Source organism: Poecile atricapillus, chromosome Z (genome assembly GCF_030490865.1).
Source record: "Poecile atricapillus isolate bPoeAtr1 chromosome Z, bPoeAtr1.hap1, whole genome shotgun sequence".
Taxonomy (NCBI): domain Eukaryota; kingdom Metazoa; phylum Chordata; class Aves; order Passeriformes; family Paridae; genus Poecile; species Poecile atricapillus.
Window position 1 is genome coordinate 146,396,681 of NC_081289.1, and position 27,509 is coordinate 146,424,189.

Sequence of the window (27,509 nt, forward strand, 5' to 3'; positions counted from 1 at the left end):
AGACAGTCTGTGTGTCCATGGACACTCTGTGACTCCCTATGGCGTGTCTGTCTGTCCCTATCGTGTCTGTCTGTCCCTATGGAGTCTCTGCGTCCCTCCGGCCCGCCCCCGCTCCCTCAGCCCCTCGCCCCGCCCCCAACCCCAGCCGCCCCCTGTGATTGGCCGGCGACAAGGGGGCGCGTTCCGCCGCCCATCTCTCGCTGTGACTGGGCGGTGCCACGGGGGCGTGTCTCACCTCTCCTCTCTCTCTGTGATTGGTGGGTGCCGTGGGGGGGGCCGGTCTCGCCTCCCAGCTTTCTCTGTGATTGGGCAGTGCCGTAGGGGGCGTGTCTCACCGCCTAGCTCGCTCTGTGATTGGGCAGTGCCACGGGGGCGTGTCTCACCGCCCATCTCTGTCTGTGATTGGTGGGCGCGGCGGGGGCGTGTCCCGCCGCCCGTCCCTGCCCGGCCCGGTGCCGCCTCAGCGCGGGGCAGGGCGGCCATGGCCGAGGCTGTGCGACCCCCGCGCCGCTCCCGCACTCGCCCCAAGGTAATGCGGCAGCGAAGGGGGCGAGGGGCGTCCCCCACGGGCGGTGGGGGCTCGGGAGGGTTCCGCCTGTCGGGGCGGCGGCGCCAGGCCGTGTTTACATCCGTGTTTGTGCGGCCTCTAATGGTGGAGGGTGGAGAGTGGGGGAGCGTTTGTGAGTGATGTTCTGGTGGGTTTTTTTTTGTTTGTTTTTTGTTTCGTAAAAAGATGCTTGCTGCTTCCTGCTGTTTTGCACTGTGTATCCATGGATTAGTCGTGTTTGACAGGCGAGTGAGGGTTGTGATGGGCCTTGTGCTGTAGTAGGATGTAAACAAGGTTTTTATTATGTTGTCGTACAGCCTCCTCAGGGGTCCCGTGTCCTGTGGGAGAGCTGGGGGAATGTGCAGCAGTGGAACTTACCTGCATTTACAGTGTTTTAGTGTAGTGTGGGGAGACAGTCCTACAGACAGAGCTGGGGCTGCTCCCCTGCACAAGAGAAGGCTCCAGGGAGAGCTGAGAGCCCCTGGCAGGGCCTAAAGGGGCTCCAGGAGAGCTGCCCAGGGACTGGGGACAAGGCCTGCAGGGACAGCAGCCAGGCAATGGCTTCCCAGTGCCAGAGGGCAGCCCCAGCTGGGATATTGGGAAGGAATTGCTGGCTGGGAGGGTGGGCAGGCCCTGGCACAGGGTGCCCAGAGCAGCTGGGGCTGGCCCTGGATCCCTGCAGTGTCCAAGGCCAGGTTGGATGGGCCTTGGAGCATTCTGGGACAGTGGAAGGTGTCCCTGCCCATGACAGGAGGGAGGAATGAGATCTCTTTAAGTTCCCTTCTAACCTAAGTCATTGATTCTGTGTTACTCCATCTTGTCTACATTAGGCTTTGAAATGCTGAGAACATGATGCCGTTTCTAGCACATGATAGTGCTGCTTCTTCATAAGCTGTTTTCAAGTATCATTCTTCCAGGCTTTCATCCTGTTTTTAGTGTATTCCTTGTTCATGATATTAGTACTGACAGCTTTTTGAAGACTTTTATTTAAAATATTTTCTTTACTCAGAATGTTTGTGGGAATGATCTGAACTACCTCACAAAGTGGAAATGTTTTCCTTGGTTTCTTAACCTCTTTCTCGTAGTTCCTATGGACAACCATAGAGGGCAAGGACATTGACGTCGTGACTGTCAAAGCTCTTTGAAAATGCTGAATTAATTGACCTGTGTTCTGTAAAACCAAGGTTAAATCTAAGCGTCAAGTGTGGGTGTACTTCCCGAATGGAAGGCAAGTAAAGATTGCAGGGCAGAGCAATCCCAGAAGAGTTACTGTGTCATTCTTTTAGTTTTGATTCAGCACCCTGGCGTGTGCAGGGCAGTCAAACCTTCAAACTGCTGCCTAGGAGAATTGGTTCCCTGCAGGAAGGCGGTGAGTCATGGATGACACCGCTGTTTCATTAAGGACATGTGTGTGGTGACTCTAGTCCTTAGCCATCCCTTCTAGGTGAAATTCACTGTGAAACAATTCACTGGAGCTGTCACATGTAAGAACCCTGAATTCTCCAGTGCTACACATGACCCATTTCTGGTATTTCTGTTCCTATTACCGTGCTCACCTCTGTTAATACCCAGGCGTGCCTGAGGATGCAGTTTGCGGGTCAGTCACATTAAGGACTTTTCCATTCCCATGCGACAGAAAAAGCTGTAATCCTTTGAAAAGCTGGAATTCTTGTGAGCTGAGAGAAAGGCTGGCTCAGCTGCAGAGCTGCCAAGTGGTGGAATGGAGCCCAGGGCTTCCTGACAGTAGTAGCCCCAAAGTTAAATGTGTGCAGCACCAGCAGCACCAGACTGATTCAAACACAGAGAGGTGGCAAAACCAGTGCACCTGGCAGTGGTGAGGAGGAGCCCCTGTGTCTGCTTGTTTCTGTGTATGGCACTCAGGTTGATGCCTTGGGATTTTAGGGTTTATATTTTTCATATACTTGTAAAGTCCATAGAGACTGTTAGCTACTGCTTTTCCATTTTGGTCAGACAAAACAGTTCCTCTCTAGGCTTGGGAGTCAAGGGCATTTCACTGTCTCAGGCCCCAAGAAATGTAAGCAAAAGTTTGGGGGCATCAAACTTGGGGTTAATGAGTTCATTACCTGGAGCTGCAACTGGAAGATTAACCCCCAGTATGCAAATGGACCAAACTTATAAAAATATGAAAACCCATGACCCATCATCCATTTTGGGTGTAGCCCCTGGGGAGCTTTGTCTGTCCAGAATGTACCTGAAGGCCCTTCAATCAATATAACTTCTTTTTATTCCCCTTAGTTTTGTGGGGCCTCTGTTTTAGGTAGTCCCAAAAAAGCATCAGGATTATTCCAGAGATATTTCCTGAAAAGTCTGAAGTGTCCTTAGAATTTGAGGGTCATTGATGATGTGCAAGGAGAAGGGAGTTGTCAGGCATGGGGCAAGGCTAATGAGCAGGTATCATTTTCCCATCCCAGGGAGTGTTTCAGGCCAGGCTGGACGGGGCTTGGAGTGACCTGGTCTAGTGGAAAGTATTCCTGCCTGTGGAAAGGGTTGGAATGAGATTGTCTTTGAGGTCCCTTCCAAACCAAACCATTCTGGGATTCTTTGATATGTGGCTTAAGCAGAATTTTCCTCCTTGTTAGTTCAGAACTTGATTTCTCTCATTCTTTCTCAGATGAAATATCTTTAAATGATTATGCCTTTTTTTTTTTTTTTTTTTTTTTGGTCTAGGAAAGTGAGAACTGAAAGGCACATCATAAATTTTAAAAACAGCTGGGTCTGGGAGGGAGGGATGCAGGCTGATACTGAGAGATAAAGGGAGTTTATTCTGTACGAGGACTGCAAGAGGAAACATTGAGATTGTAGAGGGGAGAGGATCAGCATATGTTTGTGAAGTATGTGGATCAGTACACTGTATAAAAATGATTTTTATACAATATCCTGTGGAAATTATTGACTTTGTGGTAGTTGTCAGGAGATGCTTATTATGACAAGTCCAGGCTTAAACAATTGCACTGATGTATTTTTAGCCTCTCACCTGCAGCTTTTACTCACTCAGCTAGTGAGTCAGAGCTGTTTTGTGATCAGAAGTGTATACAGGTTTTAATACGCCAGAAAAAAAGTATGAAAGCAAAGCCAGAGTACTTTTTTTTGTAAAGGACTTGCGAACATATATTCAGAGTAAAATTAGCCTTGAGACCAAGGTGAGCTAGTGCCTTGATTTGAGCTGTTTTCATTTATGCTTTCTCTTAAGGCAAAAGTATTCAGATGTTTAGAAAAAATAGATGTGATACTGTAAGCAAGTTTCTAAAACTGTTGTTTTTTCCCCTATTATAATTTCCCCATATTAAAAGCTTGTACTCATTTCACCTATGTTCATTGTTACATTTTCTGGGTCATCCAAAACTGGAGCACTGTGACCTAGCTCCTCAGTTTTGCTGCTAATAAAGTGTTAGGTCTACACAATTTACAGATTGGCTAATCACTTTGCCAATTTTTTGTTTTACAAGTTGGCAAATGATTTACAGGTTATCAGAATCTCAGTTCATTTCCTATGCTGTGCTTTTGGGAAGGAAGCTAATCTACACCTTAGATTAGGTTTATGGGAATTATTTTCCCTCAAACTAATTGTAATTTTTCATTGATTTACAGTTTTAATGGTACTGTTAAGTTTTTCTAAATCTCCAGTGTGTATTGCCTGCTGAAAACAGGTATTTCAGTAGTTGTTCAGATGTTACCATGGTTTTAGAATGTAGCTAAGGGTTACATTCCACTTGCTTTGTTCTGAAATTACTGTTTCAAAAATGTTTTTCCAGTCACTAAAATATTCTGTAAAATTTAAGGTGGGTCTGGATTACAGAGTATATTTTTTTTTTTTGGTAGGTGGGTTTTTTTTTGTTGTTGTTTTTTGTTTGGTTTTGGTTTTTTTTTTTTGTTTTTTTGTTTTTGTCAAAATGGTGAAGTTGAGTAACTCTTCAACTCTTCTTAGGTGTCAGAGTTCGGTTATGTTGAGTATTTTCTGTGTTAATGAAACAGTCTGTCCTGTGATATTTATAGATTTTTACTTAGAAATGCTGAAGCCTTGTGCAAGAGCTGACCAAGAAAACACATACTGGTAGACAGTCTTCATAGGGCAGCCAAAGAGCAAAGATGTGTTTGGTATATTTGTTTTTGTCTTTAATGTTATGGAAATGTTTCAAAGGGCTTTTGGAGTCATAATGCTGACAAATACTACTGTTGGTGTTGGTGGGATTTGGGATGCAAGATGGAGAGATTCACTTGGCAGTGACACTGTTAATTTTTTGTTTGCTTAGGAAAAAAAGAAAAGAAGCAGTGAGGAGCCCCAGGTACAGGAGCCTGATGATGTTTTCCTGCCTCCTGTGGCAGAAGGATCTTCTCAAGCCAGGAGTGTGCAAGTGGAACATTCTGGAGAATTTACAGAAATTCAGCTCAGAGATGAAGTAGACAATAGGAAAACTATAAATGATGCGTCTGAGATCCCCCAAAGTCATTTATCTTCAGCAAATGAAGGGGCTCTGGCAGTGACTCTGGAGCCTCCCAAAGATGCAGAAAAGATCAAAGCTGATCCTTCCCAGGAAGAATGTGGGGAGGGTGTCGAGAAGAGTGAGAACAAGTTGGACAAAACTCAGAGCCCTGTGGAGGCAGTTGCTAGTGGATCTAGGAATTCTGATTTATTGGGTAGTACCTCTCAGTCCAGTGCTGCTCCCCCTCTGTTAGTGATGGGCTTTGTACAGGGCAGAAGAGCTGAAAACCGACAAGACTTTAGAGATCCTCTTGCCTGCTCTTCAGAGAAGCTTCCTCTCAGCACCTCACAGCGCTCTGAGAAATCCAAGTCACGCGTTCTGCGGCCTATTTATCCAGACCTGTCCCTGGAGCTGTCCTATGAGAAACCCACCATCATGGCAGTGAAGCCCCTGCTGCACCATGAGAGGCTGTACCCAGAGCTCCTCTCCGAGCCAGAGCTGGTGCCATTCACCAGGGAGCAGCTGAAAATCTTTGAGCCCTGTTCGTGGCTGGAGAATGTTGACTCCTATGCCGAGGAATTTGAGAGTGTGGCTCACCAGGACAGGCACGAGTTCTACGAGCTGCTCCTGAACTACATGCGCTGCAGGAAGCAGCTGCTGTTGGCTGAGGCAGAGCTGCAGGCCATGACAACAGACTGCCAAAATGTGAAGGGGAGATTATGGACTTTCAAGGAACAACAGAAGACGGTGCAGGTGCTGTTGCTGAAGCTACTTTTGAACCCAAACTATTCGGAAATTAACTTTACTTGGTGCCAGGTTTATCATAGTTAGGCTGTTTTGTTGTAAAAGAATCACAGAATGTCATGGGTTGGAGGGGACTTTAAAAGTTATCTAATCCCAGCCCTGCTTTCCATGGACTGGGACATGTCCCACTAGACCAGGTTGTTCAAGGCCTTGTCCAACCTGGCTTTGAGCACTGTTAGGACTGGGCCAGCCTTCCTGGGCAACCTGCCAGTGTCTCACCACACTCACAGTAAAGATTTCTTTTTTCCTAATATCTAACCTAAATTTCCCTTCTTTCAGTTTGATCCCTTTAGTCCTTGTCCTGTCACTGCAGCTCCTGATGAAGAATCCTTGTCCAGCTTCCCTGTAGGCCCCTTCCAGATCCTGGAAGGTGCTGTGAGGTCTCTACACTCCCCTTCTCCAGGCTGAACAGCCCCAGCTTTCTCAGCCTGTTTCCATAGGGAAGGTGCTCCAGTCCTCTTACCAACTTTGCTTCCTCTGGACTTCCTCTGGCTCTAAGAGTTCCGTGTCCAGAGATTATTGCCTTTGCTTTCTGTCTCTTCTGTGACCCCCAGCACTTCAGAATATCATCCTCTTGAGACTTTAGACTGTTTGTTGTTTGATTTTTAACCCCTGACGTGTGCAGGGCAGTGGGATATATGTTGGTGATTTCTTTTGAGGTCAGTAAGGATGATCTGTGTACACCCAGTCCTGTCTGTGGTGTCAGGTGAAGTTTGTATCACCGCACTCCAAGCAGATGTGGGGGACACGTGGTGGAGTGACTGTAGCAGTGATGCCCCATCTGGCCTGCTGCCAACTGTAGGGACAGTTTCCATTGATGTCATTCCTGCTGTCAGCGTGGCGGGGGAGCTGGAGTCGTGCTCAGGAGCAGCCCCATAGCTCAAAGGGAATGTTAGGGCCATCCACTTGCAGCAAGTTGTTCCAGGAGTGTAGCTGTGGTTTTTCTTACATCCAGAGTGGGCATGATACTCTCTAATATTTTTGTCTGTAAACCAAAGGGGTTTATGGAGCAATTTGGGGCACACATCAGGAAAGTTTTGCCCCTGACTCCTTCTGTGACACTTGCCTTTGGAACTCAGTGTTACAGTTAGGACTGAAAGAAATTGTTCTGGTGCTGTTTATAGCCCACACATCATCAAAATTGTCCAAAGATGCTGAACACCTATGCATATGGTAGATTTCACTGTTTCTGTGAGTGCAGTTCATCAGAATTGAGGAACTGAACACATCTGAATTCTTTCCTTTTTATTGGGGAATAACACTGAGCCTCTAAAGTTTATGGTGATCATTTTCTGTACCAAAAGCAAGTTTGGCTTCACTCTTGCATCCTATAAGGTAATCATAGAGCTGTCTAAGTATCTAAATATATAGTGAATTGGGATGAAATAAAGAAGTTGCTGCTTGCTTTGTTTCATCCCAATTCACTATATATTTATTGTGTGTACAGAATAATTGTTGTTTTTATACCGGTTTAAAGTTCTTATTCTACTAATTTAGGAAACACAGGGAAGCTCTCAAGGTAAGCTTTCAAAGTGCTGGTTCTTAGGAATGTTTCCTGATTGCATGAAAGATTAACAGGAATGTTACTTATTGTAAGAATAACAAGAATCTTATTTATTGTATTTTTCTTTTGCTGAAGAAATAGAGATGAGGCAGAGGAAACCTGGACTGAGCTTTTAATTTCAGTTTGGGAAAGGTTAGAGTGCAGGTAATTTATGAACATTTTAAACATGCAGTGGGAAATTGCTGCAAATTATCAGTCCTGGGAGTTTGGGAAACATTTATCTTGTTCCAGTGAGTGTTTCAGCTTTAAAATAGCAGATCAAATATATATGGAAATCTGTAAACTAAGAAACAGGTGCATAATTATTGGGAGTGAGACACCTGGATTTGTTCACATCTCTCAGTGCTGCAGGCAAGTAACTTCTGGCTGTTTCTTAACCTGAGTTACTGAGGGTTTATATAACATTTTTTTCTTCAGGAGTCAAGGATATGAATCTTCAGTAATCAGTAGCTATAAAAAGCACATAGGATATTGCCAAATGTTTGTCTTTTCATTTATGAAATGTCCCTTTTTATGAAAGTCTTGAAATCTGTTTAGGAGAGAGTTATATCATGATTGATTTCTGTTAGGGTGACCCAACAAAATGTCAGAACTGCTGACATAAAATATTTGCTCTCTTTTCAGGGTGTGTGTGCAGATCAGTGCAAGGTGACAGGTCACCACCGCTACCAGACCGTGGAGCTGAACGAGAGTGTGCTGGGGGAGCTGAGGAAGCTGTTTGAGGCCAAAGCAGAGCATGTGCACCAGACCCTGGCACTGCACTCCTACACTTCGGTGCTGTCCCGCTTGCAAGTGGAGTCCTATGTTTACAGGTTGCTCAGCAGCTCGTCCCTGCTGAGATCTGTGGCCCTGCAGCAGCAAGAACAAGGTGTGTTTGCTGGTCTGGACTGCTCCCAGTCCTGGTCAGGGTGCCCAGCACCTTCTGCAGCTGCAGTTTCGGCGTCTTGTGGTGGAATTTGTGTACTGGAGTGTTTCTGCTCTGTTACAAAAACCTGTTGATCTTATGTAGGGATCAGTCAGACTTTTTTCCCACAGGAAAATGTCCACTTCCCTTGATTTTGTCACCTGGGCAGTAAAAGCTGAATGCAGGGTGACTTCTGCTCTGTGAGCTGCAGACTGACACTGATTACTGTACAGAAACACTGTGTGGATGGGACACTCAAATTCCCAATCTTTTGTTGTCCAAGGCAATATCTAATACATTTCTTTTTCCCACTTCTAAAATGAGCTGGGTATTTTTCCTGCTTTACTTCCTCGTGGAAGGCCATTTGAAATCTTAAGCTCTTAATATTTAGGATTATCTTTTTGGTTTTCTGCCTAAGTGTTCTGTTTTATATTTAATATTCTTTTAGCTAAAATATTTCTCCTCCTCCTGCCCCAGATATTTTTCTTTCTTATTGCTCCTCCCTTTGCACTCCACCTCCCAGATGGTTTACATGCATAGTAAATGGTGATTCTTACCATTTACTCAAGATGATGTTGAGGGAAGGCCTTTTGTGGGACTGACCACAGTAGATTCTAATAATTAGTGTCCAGAGCTTGGTTATAAGAAGAAACAAAGTATTGTAAGTATTCTTTTCTGACAGATTGAGCAGGCAGCTGTGTTGAAATATCTTGGTGTCTGCAGATACAGACAGCAGTTTTATATACAGCCCCAAGCCCATTGTTCATGTTGCAACTTCTTGTCAAAGCTTCATTAATTCTGTTTTTAATTTACAGTTTCAAAGCAGTCAGAAAATCTCTCTTCAGACTTGAGCCACTTGAAGGAATGCATCAGTGTCCTTTTCAGCTTCACTCGCAGGGTTATTGAAGATCCTCAGTTTCACAGTGACCTTCTCATGTGGCTGCAGAGACTGGTGAGGAAGTAGACGTGGATATATCTGATCCAACACACAGGATGAATTCAGGAATAATTTCTGGAAGTGTTACTGTTTTGCTCCCTGTCCCATGGGCGATGTTTTTTTTTGGTGGGGTTTGTCCTACTTGAGGAACAGAATCTCTCAGCAGATCTTTAGAATTGATTCCCTTGTCTGATAAAGTCAAGCAGCGTTAGTGAGGACTGGCACCTGAGCAGACAACACTGCTCGCAGTGAACTTAATAATACTCATTGTGCTTTTACTTACTTTGAAATTAGAACTGTTCAGACTTGTCATGTTTGAGAAACTTTTGTTCTTGCCAATTTCTAAATAAATTAGATTTTAATGCAGTTGTAGAAAAAATAATTACTTTATGCCAAAGAAAACAGTTTGTGGCTCGTAAGGCAATCTAACAGAATTTAAATATTGTTCTCCTGTAACATGCTCTGAAAACTCAGGTCTGTTAGAAAGCGTGAGAAAAGAAATGAGCAGTATTACTCTAGTTAGCAAGACTGTAAGGAAATGAACTTCGAAATTATTTACTTGATTTACTTGATTTACTTGCTGCTCCAGGTGTCTGTGTTGCAGAGAATTGGCTGTCCAGGTGACCATCTCTTCCTCTTCAACCACATCCTTCGGTGTCCAGCTGGCATCAATGAGTGGGCTTGTCCATTCATTCAGGTGTGAATGTTTAATTCTTTAGTGTCAACAGGTTGGAGCAGGAGTGGTGTGGGTAGGAAAGGAGACTGTCTTGTGCCTACTTGATCCCTCATGACCCACACTGCCTTTCCAGGTGTGTGGAATCATGGTGGCAGTGAGAGGCTTGTCAGGGAATACATTTATCCATGTTAGGCTAACCATGTGCAGGTTAACAGGGGAACACACCTTACTCTTGACTGGAGAGGTTCCATGAAAGGAAGTCAAGGCCTTATGCATCAGGTTTTGGGAGTATTCTTCAAATAGTGGAAAGCATATTTAGACTTGAAGCAGGAGCAGTATATAAAAAGTGAGATTGGAGTCAGCTCTGTGATGTGTACAGGATCAGGAGAAGCAGATTTTTTTATATTCTACACATTAAAGTGGGACTGGTTTCCTTGGAAAGGAACAAAGGAAAGGGCTCACTTTGTCTAGGTCAGGGGGAGTGTGGATATCCAAAGGTGTTCTTTCAAAGAATGTCTTTTGCTTTTCTAAGAGGAGAAAACATTGGAAATCTTGTCACAGGAAAAAGGCTTCAATTACACTAACAGGAAAAGCAAACAGTGCAATAGAAGTATAGAACAGAATAAATTAGCTTGGGAAAGACCCTTAATATCATTGAGTCCAAATAACCTAACGTTAACCTAATGTGGTAGGATTTCATCATCCCCTGTGCTCACTGTTTGAATTACCCCTGGTGCCCAGACCTACATGTGGCACAAAAAGAGAGGTTGTCTTTTTTATTTATGAAGCTTTTGACCTGTTTTTTTTTTTCTCCCCTATCCTATAATTCTTCTAAGTAATTCTTTTGAACAAGTCACAATATTTTGCCATGGCAATACTTTGTCCAGGATGTGGGTGTGGTCTTTTATGGATTCTTACAAGTCTTAACAAAAAGCTAGTGAGAAATGTGAATTTCTCTGCTAAGAATAATTTACCCTTTGCTAATCTAGATTTACTTAGATTTTTGCATTCAATTTCAGATCAAAGTCTTGGGTAACCCATCGGGTGTCTTTCATTTCATGCAATCTCTTGCCTTGCTTATGTCTCCTGTCAAGTAAGTATGAATAAGATTTTATAATATATGTTCTGATTATTTAAGAGTAGAAAACACAACATACAATCTACTCGTAGAACTCTGAAAGTTCATTGCAGGCAAAGTAATAAAAGCAGGCACAAATAGATTCATAGTTTAATTCAAGCTCTTTTTACTCAGTCATCTTAAAATTCACCCTTGGCATTACCTCCTTGTGCTGTACACAGTATGCTGCAGCTTTCTTTCAGCTGTGAAATAGCTTGTGAAGACTGACAGACCCACAGGTTTTGTTACTGTGGCTTCTGAAATATCTCTTGCTTTGCACCATGGCCTGTTTTTTATATTGTCTCTGCAACAGAATCCCCCTAGTAAAAGTGTTAAGCTGGTGTACACACCAATTGGATGTTTTTGATACATTTTTCATCCTTTTTTTACAATTTATTTTTGAAATCTAGTAGGAATGTGGTACTTGGAGAAGCTAGTTAATGAAATTAGTCGCAAGCGAAAGCAGTTATGTTCTCCAGATAAAATGCATAACTTGCCTCTACTGCCCAAATTTTGAGGTCAAAGACTCAAACTGCTGGTATTTAGGGTTGTCACTGTGATCTTGATAGTTTTGGTCAGAGTTAAGTGGGAGTTTTGTTTATTGAAAGCTGTTATTTTAAAGGGTTTTATTTTTACATTTCCTTTCTAGAATTGCCTGGGGAAACCAGTGTATCCTGAGGGAGTGTGTGTTGCCAGTGCCTTTTGATACTTGTGTTTGGAGCAAGAGCCAGCTTAATGTGTCTGGGGTGCTGCTCTAAATGTTGATACCAGAAATCAGAGCCTCCACAGGGTCTGTTCTTACTGGTGGAAGAGCTGAGGCTTGTCTGTTACAGCTCCTGCATGTCAGGCAGGAGGTTATCCTAGAGTCATTTACAGTCATAGGATTGTTTAGATTGAAAAACACCTTTAAGATTATTGAGTCCAAACCTTAACCCAGAACTACTGTTTCTGCTGCTGAACCATGTCCTCTGGTGCCACATCCATAAGCCTTCTGAACTCTTCCAGAGATGCTGACTCCACCACTGCCCTAAACAATCTAGTGCACTGATTTCCAAGTTTACAAGAAAAAAATTTCCCTAATACCTAATCCAAACCTCCTCTAGTGCAACTTGAGGCTGTTTCCTATCCTATTATTTGTAACTTGGCAGCACAGCCCGACCCCCCCGGCTGTCCCCTCCTGCCAGGGACTTGTGCAGAGCCACAAGGGCCCCCTGAGCCTTCTTTTCTCCAGGCTGAGCCCCTTTCCCAGCTCCCTCAGCCCCTCCTGGGGCTCCAGCCCCTTCCCCAGCTCCGTTCCCTGCCCTGGACACGCTCCAGCCCCTCGGTGTCTCTCCTGTGCTGAGGGGCCCAGAGCTGTCCCAGGCTGGCACAGGGGACGGGCCCTGCCCTGGGGCTGTGTCACACCTGGCTGCCACAGCCCAGGGGCCACTGGCCTCTTGCCCACCTGGCCACCCCTGGGCTCCTGTCCAGCTGCTGGCGTCTTTCTGCTTTTCTTGCCAATTTCTTCCTCTTGCATATGATTGTTTTTGTATCTTCCCTTAACTGAAAGATGACTAAATTCAGAATTTTTTATTTCCTAATTTTTTACACTTGAATTTTCACTCTAAACCAGAAATCGCGTGGACTTTATGTGCCATATGAAACCAAGTGACAGGAAAAGTTCCTCTTCATCTGGGATGGAATCTGGGAACTGGACTCTGGTAGATGAAGGAGGAGAAGAGGTATAGCAGATGACTTCTTTTTTTTCTCTTTGCTTTTTCCTTTATGCTTTTGTCCAAGCTCATTGATCTTTGTGAAATGGATGAAGAGAATCTAAGTTGTAAAGGTAAAAAGTATGGTTTGAATTTACTTCTGTTTTAGTCTCCTTTTGTTTCTGTGGTATGACTGTAGAGAGTGCAGCTTCTAGTAATGAGTATTAGCAGAGAGAATTAAAATATTTCAGTTACTCCTAATAAAACTGTAATTAGTACCATAGTGAAGCCCTTTATTACTTTATTATTGTAAAGCCACTGACAGCGCCTGTATTTGTCTATAGGATGAGGATCCTGAAACAAGCTGGATTCTACTCTTGGAAGATGACTTGATTGCTCTGTTGTCACAGTTCCCATTTCATGAGCTCTTTCAGCAGTTTCTCGGGTTTACATCTGAAGGTAAATCAGTTGCTAGGGAGTTGTTCTTCATTTTGCGTGTGGTAATTATATTAATGACTGCCATGACCAGGGGTGCTACTGTATTATGAAACTCTCTGAGAAAAATAGTAACAAACCTGTGCAACAGCTTGCAGGCTAAAGAGATGAGATGGAAGTACATGCCATGAGTAAAAATTAAAACCTCATAGCAATATGCATGCAAAACATTAGAGTCTTCTCCCTTATTTTGGATTTGGTTGTTCAGTTAACTCCCAAAAGTGCTTTCAGAACTATTTTTCCCCCCTCACCTCTTAATTGTAATGTTACTGTGATTTTTCTCTGATTATTTTTTTTTTCAAAATCTCTGGGCAAGTACATGAAGGTAATTGCTTGCCAGAGGTCTTACTACTTGCATAGTTTATTTGTACTTTCACACTTAGCAGGTATTTATTTTTCATTTCATGAACAAAACATACATTTCAGTTCACAGTATGGTGAATTTCAGTGCTTGTTAAGTTAAAAATTAGTGCTTGTTAAATTAAAAATCCAAAATTTGTACTTTTTTTTTTTTTGACTCTTATTTTTATGTCTTCATCTTAGGTGCTTATTTTCCTGAAAAAACATCTCCCCAGAAGATGATGAAGATTTTTGCCTTTGCAAACTCCTTAGTGGAACTTCTGTCTATGGGATTAGAAACGTTTAACAGAGCACGGTACCGACAGTTTGTGAAGAGAATTGGTCAGCTCATCAAGTAAGAGAATTTTTTTCTCTGTGCTGTGATGGAATCTAAATATTTCATATTTAGAGCTGCTAAAAAATCCCCAGAACCAATCATCAAACAACCAAAAAAACCCAAACCCCATCCAAACAGTTCTCAGGTACGTTTTGCTCTGATGTTTGGTCAGTTCAGGGTTACCCAGTGTAGGAATCTGAAATGGGGAATTACAAAATCTAAATCCTGTGAGTAAAAAGAAGTGAGGTGAGCTGTGGAACACCAGGCTGACTTCCATTAGTAATGTTGTTAGGCTTGTCTTGGGTAGCCCCTGAAACCCAGCAAACAGAATTTCCTTGAATTTCTCCTTTCTATAACCAATGTTACTGCTTTATTTGTTGTTACCCAGAATTGTTTCAGGATTTTTAATTTTCTCCCTGCAAATTGTCCTATTGTTGCAGTAAATAAATGTAATTGAAGCCTAAAAGCTACTCTTTATTTTTAAATCTCCAGCATTCACTCTATATGGCTTCTATGAGTGTATCCTCAAGGGGGAATACAGTAAAATCAGAAACAAAATCCATCTTTTTCTTTGTGTTATGGAGGCAGTAACTTTCTCAGTGTAATTATTCCTTTATGAGCTTTCTGGATGTACTGCCATTTCATCCTGTACAGTTACCTTAAGGCTCCAAAGGTCACACACAAAGTAATTTGGTATAACAGAATATTATGCCTTGTTTGCTTGTAAAACCAGGGAAGGAGAACACAGAAATTTGACTGATACAATTTCTATAGAAACCTCTGGAACCCAGAGGGCAAAACGTTGGAAATGTTTCTTGTGGCTAGACTCTGATCTGATTGCCCTTGTCTGTGTTTTCCTGTGGTTGTGACATACTTAATGATCCTTCTTTGGCTTGTTTGCTCTGCTGTGTAGGATGACACTGTGTCATGTGAGTGACCACTGGGCCCAGTATGTTAGTGGCAATAAACAATATGGATCAGTAGAACACCCCTACTCTGTGGAAAAATTGCAACTGGAGTTTGATGAGCTGTTTTTTAGAGCTGTTCTACATGTTCTGAAGGCAAAAAGGTGGGTAATCCCTTCACTGGCTTAGTTTTGAGGAGCTGAATCCTTGAAACTGGGATTTGCACTAGCTTTAAATAAATGTTTAAAGGTTTAAACAAGAGTGAAATAAGTAGGATTTTTCAGTGCATTGGTAGCATCAAGGTGGGGAGGAATTAGGCCATGAATTGTAGCAACTGACAGAAGCTCTGCAATCTTGGTCAGTTCAGGATGAGGTTGGCTCAGAATTTGAGGTGCTAATACACATCCTCACATTCCTAATTCTGTTACATAGCAGAGGTGTGGGCCAGAGATGTCTCCTTTCCAAATGCTGGTATTTGTCAGGGTGGAACTGTTCCTAACTGCCTCTTCAAATCCAACAGGTTGGGAGTCTGGCTGTTCATGTCTGAGATGCCTTATGGAACCTTGTCCAGCAACATGCTTTGGAGGCTCTTCTTTGTCATGCATTGTGCTGAGAGCGAGCAGCTGGAGCAGCTCTGCTCTACTCTTCAGCCTGCTGACTACAAGCAAAGACTCCAAGGTAAAATTCCCCCCCCCAGAACCAAATTCTAATCCATTCAGCTGCTGCTGCATCAGCTGTGGATTTAACTCTGTGCAGGTTGCATTGTTAAATGCACTCTTGGGAGCATGACTGGTCCAGTGGCCACAGAAATGTCTTGGGAAGTTCATGGTTTTCCAGTACCTGTTTGCCCAAATTGTCATTTTAACAGCAATTGATAGATTTATTGTCCTAGTTTTGTCTGTGGCTGCCTCATAGCTGTAAGAGTAACATGCAGGAGGTACCTCTTGTGTATGACTTCCCCTCTTGAACTTCAACAGTATTTGGAGAATGAGATTAAAATCCTAAAGTACATACTTCTGTATCACTTAGGGTTGGTGTTGCAATTTCTTGGTTTGGTTTGTTTTGTTATTTTTTTGTTTTGTTTTGTTTTTTGGTTTTTTTTTGTGACGGGTTGACTTTTGAGCTGCTGATAGTTCTATAAATAATGTATATCTAGAGTCTTCCTTTTCTTCCCACTAAACTTGCTAATTTTGGCTTTAATAACTTACGTTGTGGGAGACTGCTTATCATCCCCAGCTATGTTTCTCTTATCTCAAGCCTTCTTTTCATGCATTTCTTCTCCTAAGTGGCACATTTTATTTTTATTTCCTCTTGACTTTTGTCCCATGCTGATCTCCACAGTGAACGTGGTGTCTTCAGCCATAGCAGAGCTATTTAGAGGCCAGCTGGAATGCTAGTTTCCCTCTGCTGCTGCATCCATGGATCATATTTCAGGAGTTGATTGACAGGGGGACAGGTAAACAAACAGTTTACTACTCCCTACTTTACAGCTTCTTTGCTGTCTTCAGGGAGAGAAAATCTCATTTTTGTAGGTGTTGCTTCTCAGCTGGCTGGTATCCCAGGTAGCTGTTACCCCATCTAGTGAGTCTTGATGGAGAAGCAGGAGAAGGTGGTGATTCTGAGAGCTTCCTGAGTGTCTTGACTGTGCAAGCTCAGCTAACATTTAAGGCCATTTACATAGGAAGGGAGAGAGATACTAAGATTGTAATTGCCTGCACTTGATGAAGTGCTGATCTGATAAGCACTTGCCAGCCAGAAAGGTGGCTGTTACACTATTTCAGTAGTATGTCTTTAGTTTTGGTTTGCTGGAAATTTTTTACTGCACCTATTATGGGTTGCAGTAACAAACATAGATTTTTTTTTTTTAATATATAGTTATCTTTTTCAGGCATTGTTTTGCTTTTAGCTAACTTTTACCTTTCAAAGCACCTGATATGCTGATACAGTATATATTTTCTTCTTTTGCAGTATCCTCTTCATTCTCCTCAATGATTTTGGTCAGCATAATACTGTTTTTCACCAGTGTCTAGGCAGGGAATATCAACAGTTCTTTCAGTGAAATCTGTCTGATCCTCTGAAATATTTTCTTTTAACTGACACTTAAATTAATGCTTAATTTCCTGTAATTTGTACCCTGGAAGACCATGACATTAACATGCTCTTGGGAGAAAACCATTTTTAGTAATTTCCTCTCCCAAATTAAGCATGAGAAAAGGGTGGTGAATTTAGAGGTGGAAGCAAGCCTTGGTAATTGATGGAAGCTTTAGGCACCAAATCTATAGGGGAGGGAGTAATGCCTCTTTGGGAGTACCTAAAAACAGAGGCCAGACAAAATTAGGGGGAATAGAAAGCAGTTCTATTTTTTGAAGGGGCTTCAGGTAAATTTTGGACAGAAAAAGCTCCTCAGGGGCTACACCCAAAATGGATGACAGGTCCTGGGTTTTCATATTTTTATAAATTTGGTCCATTTGCATATTGGGGGTTAATCTACCAATTACACCATCAGGTAATGAAGTCATTAACCCCAAGTTTGATGCCCTCCAACTCACTTTTGTTTACATTTCTCAAGGCCTGAAGTAGTAAGGTTTATTCCCATTTTCCCATGATTCCTGGGCCTAGAGAGGAATTGTCTGACCCAAATGGTAAAGCAGCAGCTAGCACTCTGTATGGAGTTTAGAGTTATACACTAAAGAGTTGCAGGATTACAAATACATGAAAAATAGAAAAGCTAAAATCCTAAGGCATCAGGAGCATAGTTGCTGTTCTAGTGAGTGATGTCCTTGCCCGTGGCAGGGATTTGAAACAAGATAATATTTAATATCCCTTTAATCCAAGGATGCTATGATTTTATTTGTGGTCACAGTTTTCTTGCTGCCAGTATCAAGATTTGAGGAGTCAGTGATTTTTAGTGTGCTCTGGACTTGAATTGTAGTGATTAGAGGAAAGGAATAGGGTCAAGCAGCAAGTGGATGGTGAAGGTGTTTTTTCTCCATTAGGAGATGACAGGATTTAGGTGGAGTCTCTCTGCTTCCCTTATCTTCAGTCCCAGGCTATGGCTTGGTGTGGGTTTGAGGTTGGTGTGGAGCCCACAGCTGACCCCTTCTCCTCACTGTAGGTCACTCTGCTGTACCTTTAGATACAATAATGATGCAGTCATTTTTAATGTCCTTCTGCATCATCTTAAAAAAACCCAAAAACCCAGAGTACAAGGGGAAGCACAGCTGTCTGTAACTTCTGCCATAAGGTTAAAAAATAGCATTAGGAAATGGAGGTGACTGGATGAGGCACCTGTCTGCCTGCCGTATCTATCAGCAGTGTTGTAGTTTCTCTCCCTGTCTGGAAGAAACTGTTCTCTTAAATTGCACAATCCTCTAGCATGCTTTTCCATGAGCTGTTTTGCCTGTACAAATCTGACTTCTCAGGTTGGAGTAGAGTTGCAAAATTCTTGAAAGCCCTTAAAATAGAATGTAACCTTAGTGAAGTGTTTGATCAGAGGAACACTTAGCACATGCATGTTCAGGTTAGGTAGCTGAGTGCACAATGGGTGCTTTTTCTGTGCATTCAACTGCTATGATAAAATCACTGTAAACAGTATTTGCTGGCATGTTGTGGTTCAAAGAAGGCAGATCACTCTTCAAAACTTTTTACAGCTCAAATGCTGCTTTCAGTGCCTGTTTTGCTGCACAGGCTCTATTTAATTTGGAAGAAATAAAAAAATGCATTTTAAAGCCTTTACAGGTTCTTTTGTATCCTTATTTTTCTGTTGTCCCACGCCCTGAGGAATGGAATATTTATTTGCTTTCGGCAGTATCTCTTGTGAGTTTAAAGAGGAAACCTGCCTTGAATGTGAGTGAAAGCATCTCTTAGCCTTCCCACTTGTTCAGTTCTATGTTTTTCCTGATAGTCCAAACAAGTGCATCAAGTATTTTTTCTTGTATTGTATTTGAGAAACTAAAACTGGCCTTTCTTTGTAGCTCTTGGGCATAATTAAGACCTGAGGCTAGATACTTGTAGAATTTTTGTGATATGATCTCCACAGATCACTTCTCTGGGATTTGAGTGAATAACTATATAAATGCTGCTGATGTGTATCCTATTGCACTTTTATCACGTTTCTTTCACTTGACATTTTTTTCTAGATCCAGAGCACCTTGCACAGTTTGAAAAGTATCTCCAATCAATGAACTGCTCAGAAGAAATCTGTCTGCTCACCACATTTGCTCAGATGGCACAAACGAAACGGGCTGATGTTGATGAGGATTTTATCAAAATCGTTGTTCTGGAGATATATGAGGTGAATAAAGTTACTGGTCCATTCAGGAAAAGGATGAAAATGCCCTTTTTATTTGTAACAGTGGAAGGTGTGAAACTTTCATGGCTTCTGTAGTTTGTTGTACCATGGAATTAAAAAATGCTACTTTTTTAAAAAAGTACTGAATTAAAATTGCCTGAAGTACTTGTTTTTTCTGGGTAAAAGAAGAGCTTTTCTGTAGGCAAAGCCAGAATGAAACAAGCAAGCAGAAATAGGCCTGGATGAGAAAAAATAAATCTAACTTGTAGCTCTGGAATTCCTTGTGTGGTGTTTTCTCTGTTGTTATCAGTGGGATTATTTTTTAGTACAGGTGGCTGTATTGTGCCTGTGTTTAGTTTTGGACATTTTTCTTGGCACTGTGACACAGAACTTTCCTGGTCTTTTAGGGCGATCAGTTTCACTCTTCATATGGACATTTATCAACTTTGTCTACGATGACCAAGAGCAGTTTAGTCTTTTTCCAAAAGACATTTTCCAAAAGACATTTTATTTCCATGTTAGTGGAGGACAGCCAGAAGCAGTAACTTCTCCCTGTTCATCTTCTCAGGTGTCCTATGTTAGACTTTCCACAAGAGAGACATTTTCCAAGGTTGGTCGAGAACTCTTGGGAGCCATTGCCAGCATCCACACACAGATTATTTCTGTACTGCTGGATCGGATTAGAGAGACCATTGAGAAAGTGGGGATGGTAAGTGCTGATGTCTATAATTTAAATAATTTAAATCAGACACTCAGTTAAACCTAGAGGTTTAACACAGGTTAACCAGGTTGTGTGATAAGACACAGCTTGGTATGAACGGATGTGTTAAAGACCTGTCCGTGGGGTTTTTGGTCATTACGCCCTTTCAGATAGCAGAGCACAGTGCTGATTATGGTTGTTTGCTGAGTACTGATTTTCCCTTTTTGCTCTCTCTCCTCAAGGTTTCTTTATATCTGTTTAAAGAACTGCCCTTGTACCTGTGGAAGCCTTCTTCATCCGAGATAGCCCTGATCCGTGACTGGTTGTTAAATTACAGCCTGACAACAGTGGAGAATAAACTGGCTTGTATTATCTTGGAAGGGCTGAACTGGGGATTTGGTCAGCATGTAGGTATTGAAAACAGGAGCCTTGAACCTCCTCATTTTCTTCAGAGCAAGAGTTTAACTCAACCTGGGAGTAGAGCAGAATATGAAAACAGTTAATTGCATGCTTTTATAATGGCACAAAATGAGAATTTCATAATAATTTTACAGCAGTCTGCCTGAAGATTTGCTTATGCTCCTTCCTTATAGTGCTGCAGCTGAGTTTAAGAGAGATACTTAGGCAGAGATTTTTTCCTCTCTAAACAAGGCAATAGCTGACAGGATAAATTTTTATGAGTCACATGATTAAAATGCTTTTGGCTTCAGAAATAGAGGAATCATCCAAAAAATGTGTAGGAGACTGGTGTGACTGTAGTTTGCATGCTGGTATCTAGCTATGTTTTTCACAGTGCAAGAAAAGCAAAGATTGAAATGAGACATTTCAAAACCCTGAGCATTTAAATGATCTGGAATTAATCCATAATATTGGGTTGCTCCTGGAGCTCCATGAGTTCAGGATATAACTGAGGGTGAATGCTGTTTCAGAGAAAAGCAGAAATAGATTGGGGGAATAATGTTGCCTGAGTTCAGTGATTTAGTTTAGCTTTGCATTCTGTGCACTTGGTCGTCCTGAACTCGTCTCTTTGCCATGCTAATGGTTGTACATGAATATTGACTTACTTTTTCTCCCTGTTTCTTGTGGACATGTAAAGAAAAATGAATATTAGGGAAAATTAACAGAATTCTTTGCTGTGCAATAGCAATGCCATGTCTGTACCTTTTGATGGGGGAAAAATGGCTCTTTAATATGCCAATTGATAGAGGAATTGCTGTGTTTTCATACAAAAAACATGGTGATGGGATTTGTTTTGTTTTTAATGGCAAGAGTTCAAGTGTCTGTATTATGTAATTTAAAATGGCATCTATGTACTTTTGGATTAATTATCATATGTTCATAAAATGCACGTGGAAAGTGAATATTATGGTGCCTTATAAAAAAGTAATCTAATTGTTGGGCTTTGTATTGCCCAGTGTGAGCCTGGTATGCTTTAAGATGGAGTTGAATTTTTTTCATTGGGTAAGATTTTTGCCTAGATATTGCAATAATTTATTTGAACAGCCAGAAAAATATTAGGATTTATTTCTCTGTGGTACAGCTGAGTGTACAGTTGTAGAGACCACTTAAATGATTCAAGGTTTTATGTTCTGACACTGTTTTTAGCAGAATACTCTACACCTGGATCCAACTGTCCATTCTGAAGTTGCATTGATGGTCCTGGAAGCGTATCAGAAATATCTCTCCCAAAAACCATATACTGGGCTGCTTTCTGAAAGCATAAAACAGGTATCCTTTCTTCTTACTTAAAAGGAATAACTTAGGGATGCCTACAAATGGGAAAAGCTGCAGGGCAAGGCCTTGTTTTCTTCTTTTTTTTTCTTCTTTTTAAAGGTGTTCTTTGTCCAACTACAATTTCATAACATACCAACACTCAGTGTTGTCTTCATCCACAGAGCTATTTGAAAATACTGTTAGGCTTCTGTTGAACATCTGTCTGAAAATCACAGGATCACTGAATGGTTTGGATAGAAGGGACCTTAGTGATCATCCAGTCCCATCCCCTGCCATGGGCCACCTTCCACTATCCCAGATTTCTCCAAGCCCCTTCCAGCCTGGCCTTGGACACTTCCAGGGATCCAAGGGGCAGCCCCAGCTGCTCTGAGCAACCTGTGCCAGGGCCTGCCCACCCTCACAGGGAAGAATTTCCTCCTAATATCCTATCTAAATCTACTTTCTCTCCGTTTGAAGCCATTCCCCTTTGTCCTTTCACTCCATGCTCTTACTAACAGTCTCTCTCCATCTTTCTTGAAAGAGAAAATTTTGACCCACTTGCAGGTTTGTGAATCATCACAAACTGCTCCTTCTTTACTTATGCAGAAGTAGACAGTACTTGCTAATGCAAGGCTATTTTTCATTATTGGTGACCATAAGAGAACTCACTGCAGCTCTTACCTTATTTGAAGACTCAAGTGTTAATCCCAGTGGGCAGTGTTGTGTGACCTGAACACACCACAGACATTTATTAAGTTGATTTTACAGCACACTGGACTCAGGAAGAGATAGCTCCAAGTTACAGAATGGAAATGGAAGGATAGAAAGATAATGGCTAAAAAAATCCGTTTTGGATATTTAGTCCACAATACTTACATTTATTTATTTATTAGGTTTTAGCGTTGTTCTGGGCTTTGTCTTCTCATTATTTTTTGCCTGGTGTTTTTTCCTCCTCTGAACATTTTTCCCCCAGCCTTTTCTTTGCACACTCTGAATGTTCCTTGCTGTCTCTGTTCTGTTCTGACTTGTTCCTCTGCAGTGCTTAACCATGGTTTCTTGTCTTGTGCCAGCCAGATGAGTTCTCTTTTTTAAGCCAGTGTCAGCTCTAGTTGCCACTTGTGCTGGTCAATCTGTCCTGACTTGCATGAGCCTATAACTAGAATTTGAGAGAAAATAGTACTTACATTCTTGTACCCCTGCTTAGAGAGGATGAAATACCTGCATTGCTCATCAGCTCTGCAGTTTACACTGCTCTGTCACAGCACATTTATGTGCATTTTTTTTTTCCCAGAGATTTACAATTCCTTGTGATCTAGACATGGTCTTTGTGACAGTGGACACATACACATGTGACTCTGCCTGTCCACATGCAGGCTTTTTTCAAAGGAGAGGCTGCTAGGTTTCAGGCTTCTTGTTGACAGATAATATTTTTGCATAGATTTTTCTGTTTCCTTTCACTAGAAGTCTTAAATGTTTTAAAAATTATTGAGGGTTGTGTCTGGTTTTTTTTGTTTGTTTGTTTTTTGTTCTTTTTTAATAGCATTAAAATTTAATTCAAGGTCAACATTTAGCTTGGAAAAATTTAAGCAGACAGTGAAAGTTGATAGCCCTTACCTAAAGGGATGGAGGGAAGGAGATGGAGGTAGAAATCTAGGCCATAGGAAGAGATAAACTACACGGTATGTCTAAAAAATAATTGCTGTTGGTCTAATCCTAGAAGGTTTGGGTTGGAAGGGACCCCAAAGATCATCCAGTTCCCCTTGCATGGACCAAGTCCCAGACCAGAGCCACATGTGCTGTGTCACGGCTGTGCTTCCTCTCATTCCTGCTCCTGCTGCTCTGTTCCAGGTCTCCTACCTGGCCAGCATCGTTCGCTACGGGGAAACACCGGAGACTTCCTTCAATCAGTGGGCCTGGAGTTTGATTTTGAGGCTGAAGCTGCACAGGAATGACCGTGGGGTGCAGCAGAGCGGGCTGGCTGTTCCCGTGTGTGACAGTGCGCTGGACACAGCCGAATCGGTCACGCTGCACCCCCTGCTCAAGGCTGTGAAGGCAAACATCCCCATTGGCTGCTACCTGGCACTGGCAATGACCACCCTGGGCCACAGGTGAGGGCTTTTTGGGTGTTTGCCTCGGGTGGATGGCCCCAGGGACTGAGCAGCCTCCCTAATGCTGAGCTGTGGGTTGTTAACAGCTCTGTGCCTGTTTAAAGAGTAAAGGACTTGTGGTGCAAGGGATCGAGCAGCTTGTCATCTCTCTTATGAGGAGGAGCTGGACCTGGTTAGTCTGGAGAAGACTGATTGGGGATCTCATTAATGCAGACAAACATCTCAAAGGGGTGTCCAGAGGATGCTGCTGGACTCTGTTCAGTGGTGTCCAGCAAGCTGATGAAGAGCAGTGGCCACAACTAAGGCACAAGAAGTTTCACCTCAACATGGGGAAGAACTTCATTACACTGAGTTCAGCAGAGCCCTGGAATAGCTGCCCAGGGAGGTAATGGATTCTCTGTCTCTCTGGAGACATTCCAAACCCACCTGGACTCGTTCCCTTGTAGGAGACAACACTGCTTTGGAGAGGTTTGGACTAGATAATCTCAAAGTCTTTTCCAACCCCAGCTTTCTGTGATTCTGTGACTAGTTCCACAGAATCCCAGAATCATTTAGGTTGGAAGAGACCTCTACAGTCATCAAATCCAACCTGTGGTCAATCCCCACCTTGTTGCCCAACCCAGAGCACTGGGTTAAATACCTCCAGGGATGGGGAGTCCACTGCCTCCCTGGACAGCCTTTTCCAGTGCTTAATAGTCCTTTTTGTGAAGAAGTTATTCCTGAGTTCTTTCAAACAACATGCTGTTTCCTGTATTTTGCTAGTAGTATTTTCTTTTGCCTTCTGCACTTTAGGGTCCAGTCATAATAAATAGTACTGAAACTGGGGGTTAACAATAATTTCTCTGGACAGGATTAACTTTGAACCACAGTTACTGAAAGGGTTGTTCTAGAGGTAATTTCTTTTGTCAGGGCAGCACTGCATTTAGAAAATAGTGAGGAGAAAAAACCCACTCACTCCAGGAATGGTAAATATAGTACATTATATGAGCAGTGAAGCTCTTAGCCATGATTGTGTTCCAGCAGTCTTTCACAGTGCTTTTAGTTGGTTCATAGGTAAGGCTTTTGGACATAATCAAATGTTCTTGTTTGAGGTACAGAGCTACACAAAATTTGATCAGTTCTCACCAGAACTGTTTTCCTTGAGTCTGTGATAAATCCCTTTATATGTGCTATGCTATTCAAAATTTTCACTAACTCGTTTTCTATGTATAATGCTACATTACTCTTCTAAGGAAAAATTATGTGGGCTTTCTTCTCCTTCCCCAAGGAAGCCATCACTTCATGGTAAGATTGTGCTATAGATACTGCAAAGCACTGGAGTAGTTTGAGACTGATATTAGGGTATTTTGGGTTGAGAGTGGAAATTTTTCCATAGCTTTGAGCTTGGAATAAAAAACCAAAGAACCTTTTCAGTCTGTTCCCCTGCACCCTCTCTGTTTAGCCTTTGGCTCTTCTTTTCCCTGTAGAGGGAGGTGAGTTGTCCAAGTTAGGCAAGAATAGTGATCTTTAAAGTGATAGAAACTTGATGAAGACTTGCATCTCTAGTGACTTTTGGAAGATGAGACACTGATCCCCAGAAAGGAATTTGTGAAGGAAGGAGATACTTAGTAAGTATTTGAGAAGGAAATACTTATCCAGTCTGTCAACAATTCAATGACTCCTACAGCTGAAGAAAAAAACCTCTGTATTTAGCTATTTAGATTTTCAAAGATAAAGTGTAAAGTTATCAATGTATTCACATCTTAGTTAATAAAAATTAAATCAACGCCTTGTTTCCCTTTCTGCTCATAGTGAATGTGTTTTTCTTAATTTTTTTGTTTTGTTTTGTTTTCTGACAGCATTGAGAAATTCTGTGCTGAAGGGATCCCTCTTTTGGGTGTACTAGTCCACTCTAGACATCTGAGAACAGTAGTCCATGTGCTGGATAAAATTTTACCCTTGTTTTACTCTTGCCAGTATTACCTCCTGAAGAATGAACAGTAAGCATTATATGTTCATAAAATGTTCATTTAAAAATTTTATGCATTTGTTTACTTAATTTATTCATAGTTGCAGTGAAAGTTAGTAATAATCTTTTGGTCTGGACACTTGTCAGTCTTCCAGACAAGTCCTGAGTAAGATTTGGGTGCTGATGTAGATCAAGAACTGTATTTAGTCCTGATGAGCTGCTTTGAATTACAGACTGGTGTGAAATGTTCATAACCGTGCCCAGTGTATGGCTGAACTTGAGCAATTAAATCTGCATTGTGGTTGTGGGTCAAAGCCTTTCTGTATGTGTCCTACTGGTCCTGTTGAGCTGGTTTTAAATTCTCTAGAAGCAGACTTTCTATTTAATATGCAGTAGGAAATATTTTAATTTCATTTGTTGACATCCCTAGGTTTTTATCTTATGTGGAGCTGTTCCTTCATCTGGATAGTGGAGTCCCTCAAGGAGTGACCCAACAGGTTACACATAAAGTGACACAGCACTTGACAGGAGTGAACTATGGAGAAAATGTTAAGCTGCTCAGTAGTATGATACAGGTAAGAAGATTATTTAAAAAAACAGAAGAGGGGTAGAGAAAGTTGGTTGGTCAACTTGGTTTAAAACCAAGCTTATTTGACTGAGTTAGTGTTAAAGGTTAGAAAGCGTACTGAACCTGGCAGTTCAGTCAGAGTACCCTGTATCAGGCATTAGTAGTTGGGTTTGGTTTCCTGAAATGCTCCTGCTTAAACTTGCCTAAATCTGGCAATGCATGTGACACTAACAACAATATTCTACTTTTAGACTTCTTGGAAAATTCATTTTCCCATACCAGGTCAAAACTGTTTAAAAAAGCAAATGTAATATGCCTCACTGCTTTCTCTTGTTTGTGTTATTTGAGGAATGCAGCAGAGATACTAATGTTTGCAAGCTCTGCTTTTTACCATTAATTCGGGGCTCTGGAATGGAAAAATGTTCTTGCGTTAGGCTACAGAAGTGTTTTTTGAAGCACAGAGAGGTCAAAACCCAAGGCCTTCTAACATTAGAGAGGGATAATGGAAACAGACCTACTCTGGGAAGGCCATTTGCAGAAAGAGCAGCCTGGACTGTGGAAATAGATGCTGTTTATGCTGCAGGGGTCCTGCTTAAGGCTTCTGTGTCTGTTTTTGCTGATTGCACAAGGTGCTCTGCTCTCCAGGTGTCAGAATCTGCAGAAATTTGAAGGCTGAAGATGACAAAACTGTCCTTACTAGGGTATATAGAGTGTTGTTGTAAATTATTTAATTTAAAGACAGCCCCACAGTCTCAAGCAAGTCAAACAGTTCTCCAGTAAGTTCTTCAGCATTACCCAAAGCTGCAATCTCTTGACCAGTTTTTACCCTTTAATTTGTCAGACTCACATTTTTGTAAGCGACCATCCAAATGGAGTGGGGCCAGCTGCAGTCCTGGAGTTCTGGGTGCAGGTCCTCACCAGCCAGCAGCTGTGGCACAGGGACCGGGCCACCCTCTGCCTGCTGGATGACTTGTGCAAAGCTGCTTTTCAGTACAGCCAAGAGGACTGTGTGCAAAAGCTGCTTTACCAGCAGCACAAGGTAATAATAATAAAATTAATAATAAATTATTATTTTAGGTAATAAAAATAGCTGTGGTGTCTTGATGTGCCTCTTGAGGAAATGGTCAGCTCATGTGTTGCACAGTTGGATTTTGATGTGAATTTATTGTGAAAATAAATTTATTTTGATGTGAATTTATTGTGAAAATATTGTGAAATGTGAAAAGAAAGACTGCGAAATCCTAGGGTGGTTTGGGTTGGGAGGGACCTTTACAGCCCATCCAGTTCAGCTCCTGCCGTGGGCAGGGACACCTCTCACTATCCCAGGTTGCTCCCAGCCCCATCCAAACTTCTTCAGCACTTCCAGGGATGAGGCACCCACAGCTTCTCTGGACAGCCAGTCATGATGATGATTTATGATGGG

At 42.1% G+C, this 27,509-nt stretch overlaps 1 protein-coding gene across 4 annotated transcripts in view; it reads left to right on the forward strand.

Annotated features, from left to right (window-relative positions):
- Window positions 1-411: 411 nt before the first annotated feature.
- EPG5 (ectopic P-granules 5 autophagy tethering factor) overlaps window positions 412-27,509 on the forward strand; it is a 55,314-nt gene continuing 28,216 nt past the window's right edge. For 2 of the 4 annotated variants that reach the window (XM_058865408.1, XM_058865410.1), the window contains exons 1-19: window positions 412-529; window positions 4,819-5,742; window positions 7,982-8,225; window positions 9,077-9,213; window positions 9,788-9,895; window positions 10,894-10,967; window positions 12,604-12,712; window positions 13,027-13,141; window positions 13,721-13,871; window positions 14,767-14,922; window positions 15,279-15,436; window positions 18,898-19,052; window positions 19,618-19,758; window positions 19,992-20,156; window positions 21,355-21,477; window positions 23,311-23,570; window positions 25,409-25,549; window positions 25,949-26,093; window positions 26,928-27,125. In XM_058865408.1, coding sequence (XP_058721391.1) covers window positions 482-529; window positions 4,819-5,742; window positions 7,982-8,225; window positions 9,077-9,213; window positions 9,788-9,895; window positions 10,894-10,967; window positions 12,604-12,712; window positions 13,027-13,141; window positions 13,721-13,871; window positions 14,767-14,922; window positions 15,279-15,436; window positions 18,898-19,052; window positions 19,618-19,758; window positions 19,992-20,156; window positions 21,355-21,477; window positions 23,311-23,570; window positions 25,409-25,549; window positions 25,949-26,093; window positions 26,928-27,125 — 3,552 coding nt within the window. In that variant the 5' untranslated portion in view covers window positions 412-481. The remainder of the gene's footprint in view (window positions 530-4,818; window positions 5,743-7,981; window positions 8,226-9,076; window positions 9,214-9,787; window positions 9,896-10,893; window positions 10,968-12,603; window positions 12,713-13,026; window positions 13,142-13,720; window positions 13,872-14,766; window positions 14,923-15,278; window positions 15,437-18,897; window positions 19,053-19,617; window positions 19,759-19,991; window positions 20,157-21,354; window positions 21,478-23,310; window positions 23,571-25,408; window positions 25,550-25,948; window positions 26,094-26,927; window positions 27,126-27,509) is intronic. The other 2 variants (XM_058865409.1, XM_058865411.1) reach the window with 1 other exon arrangement.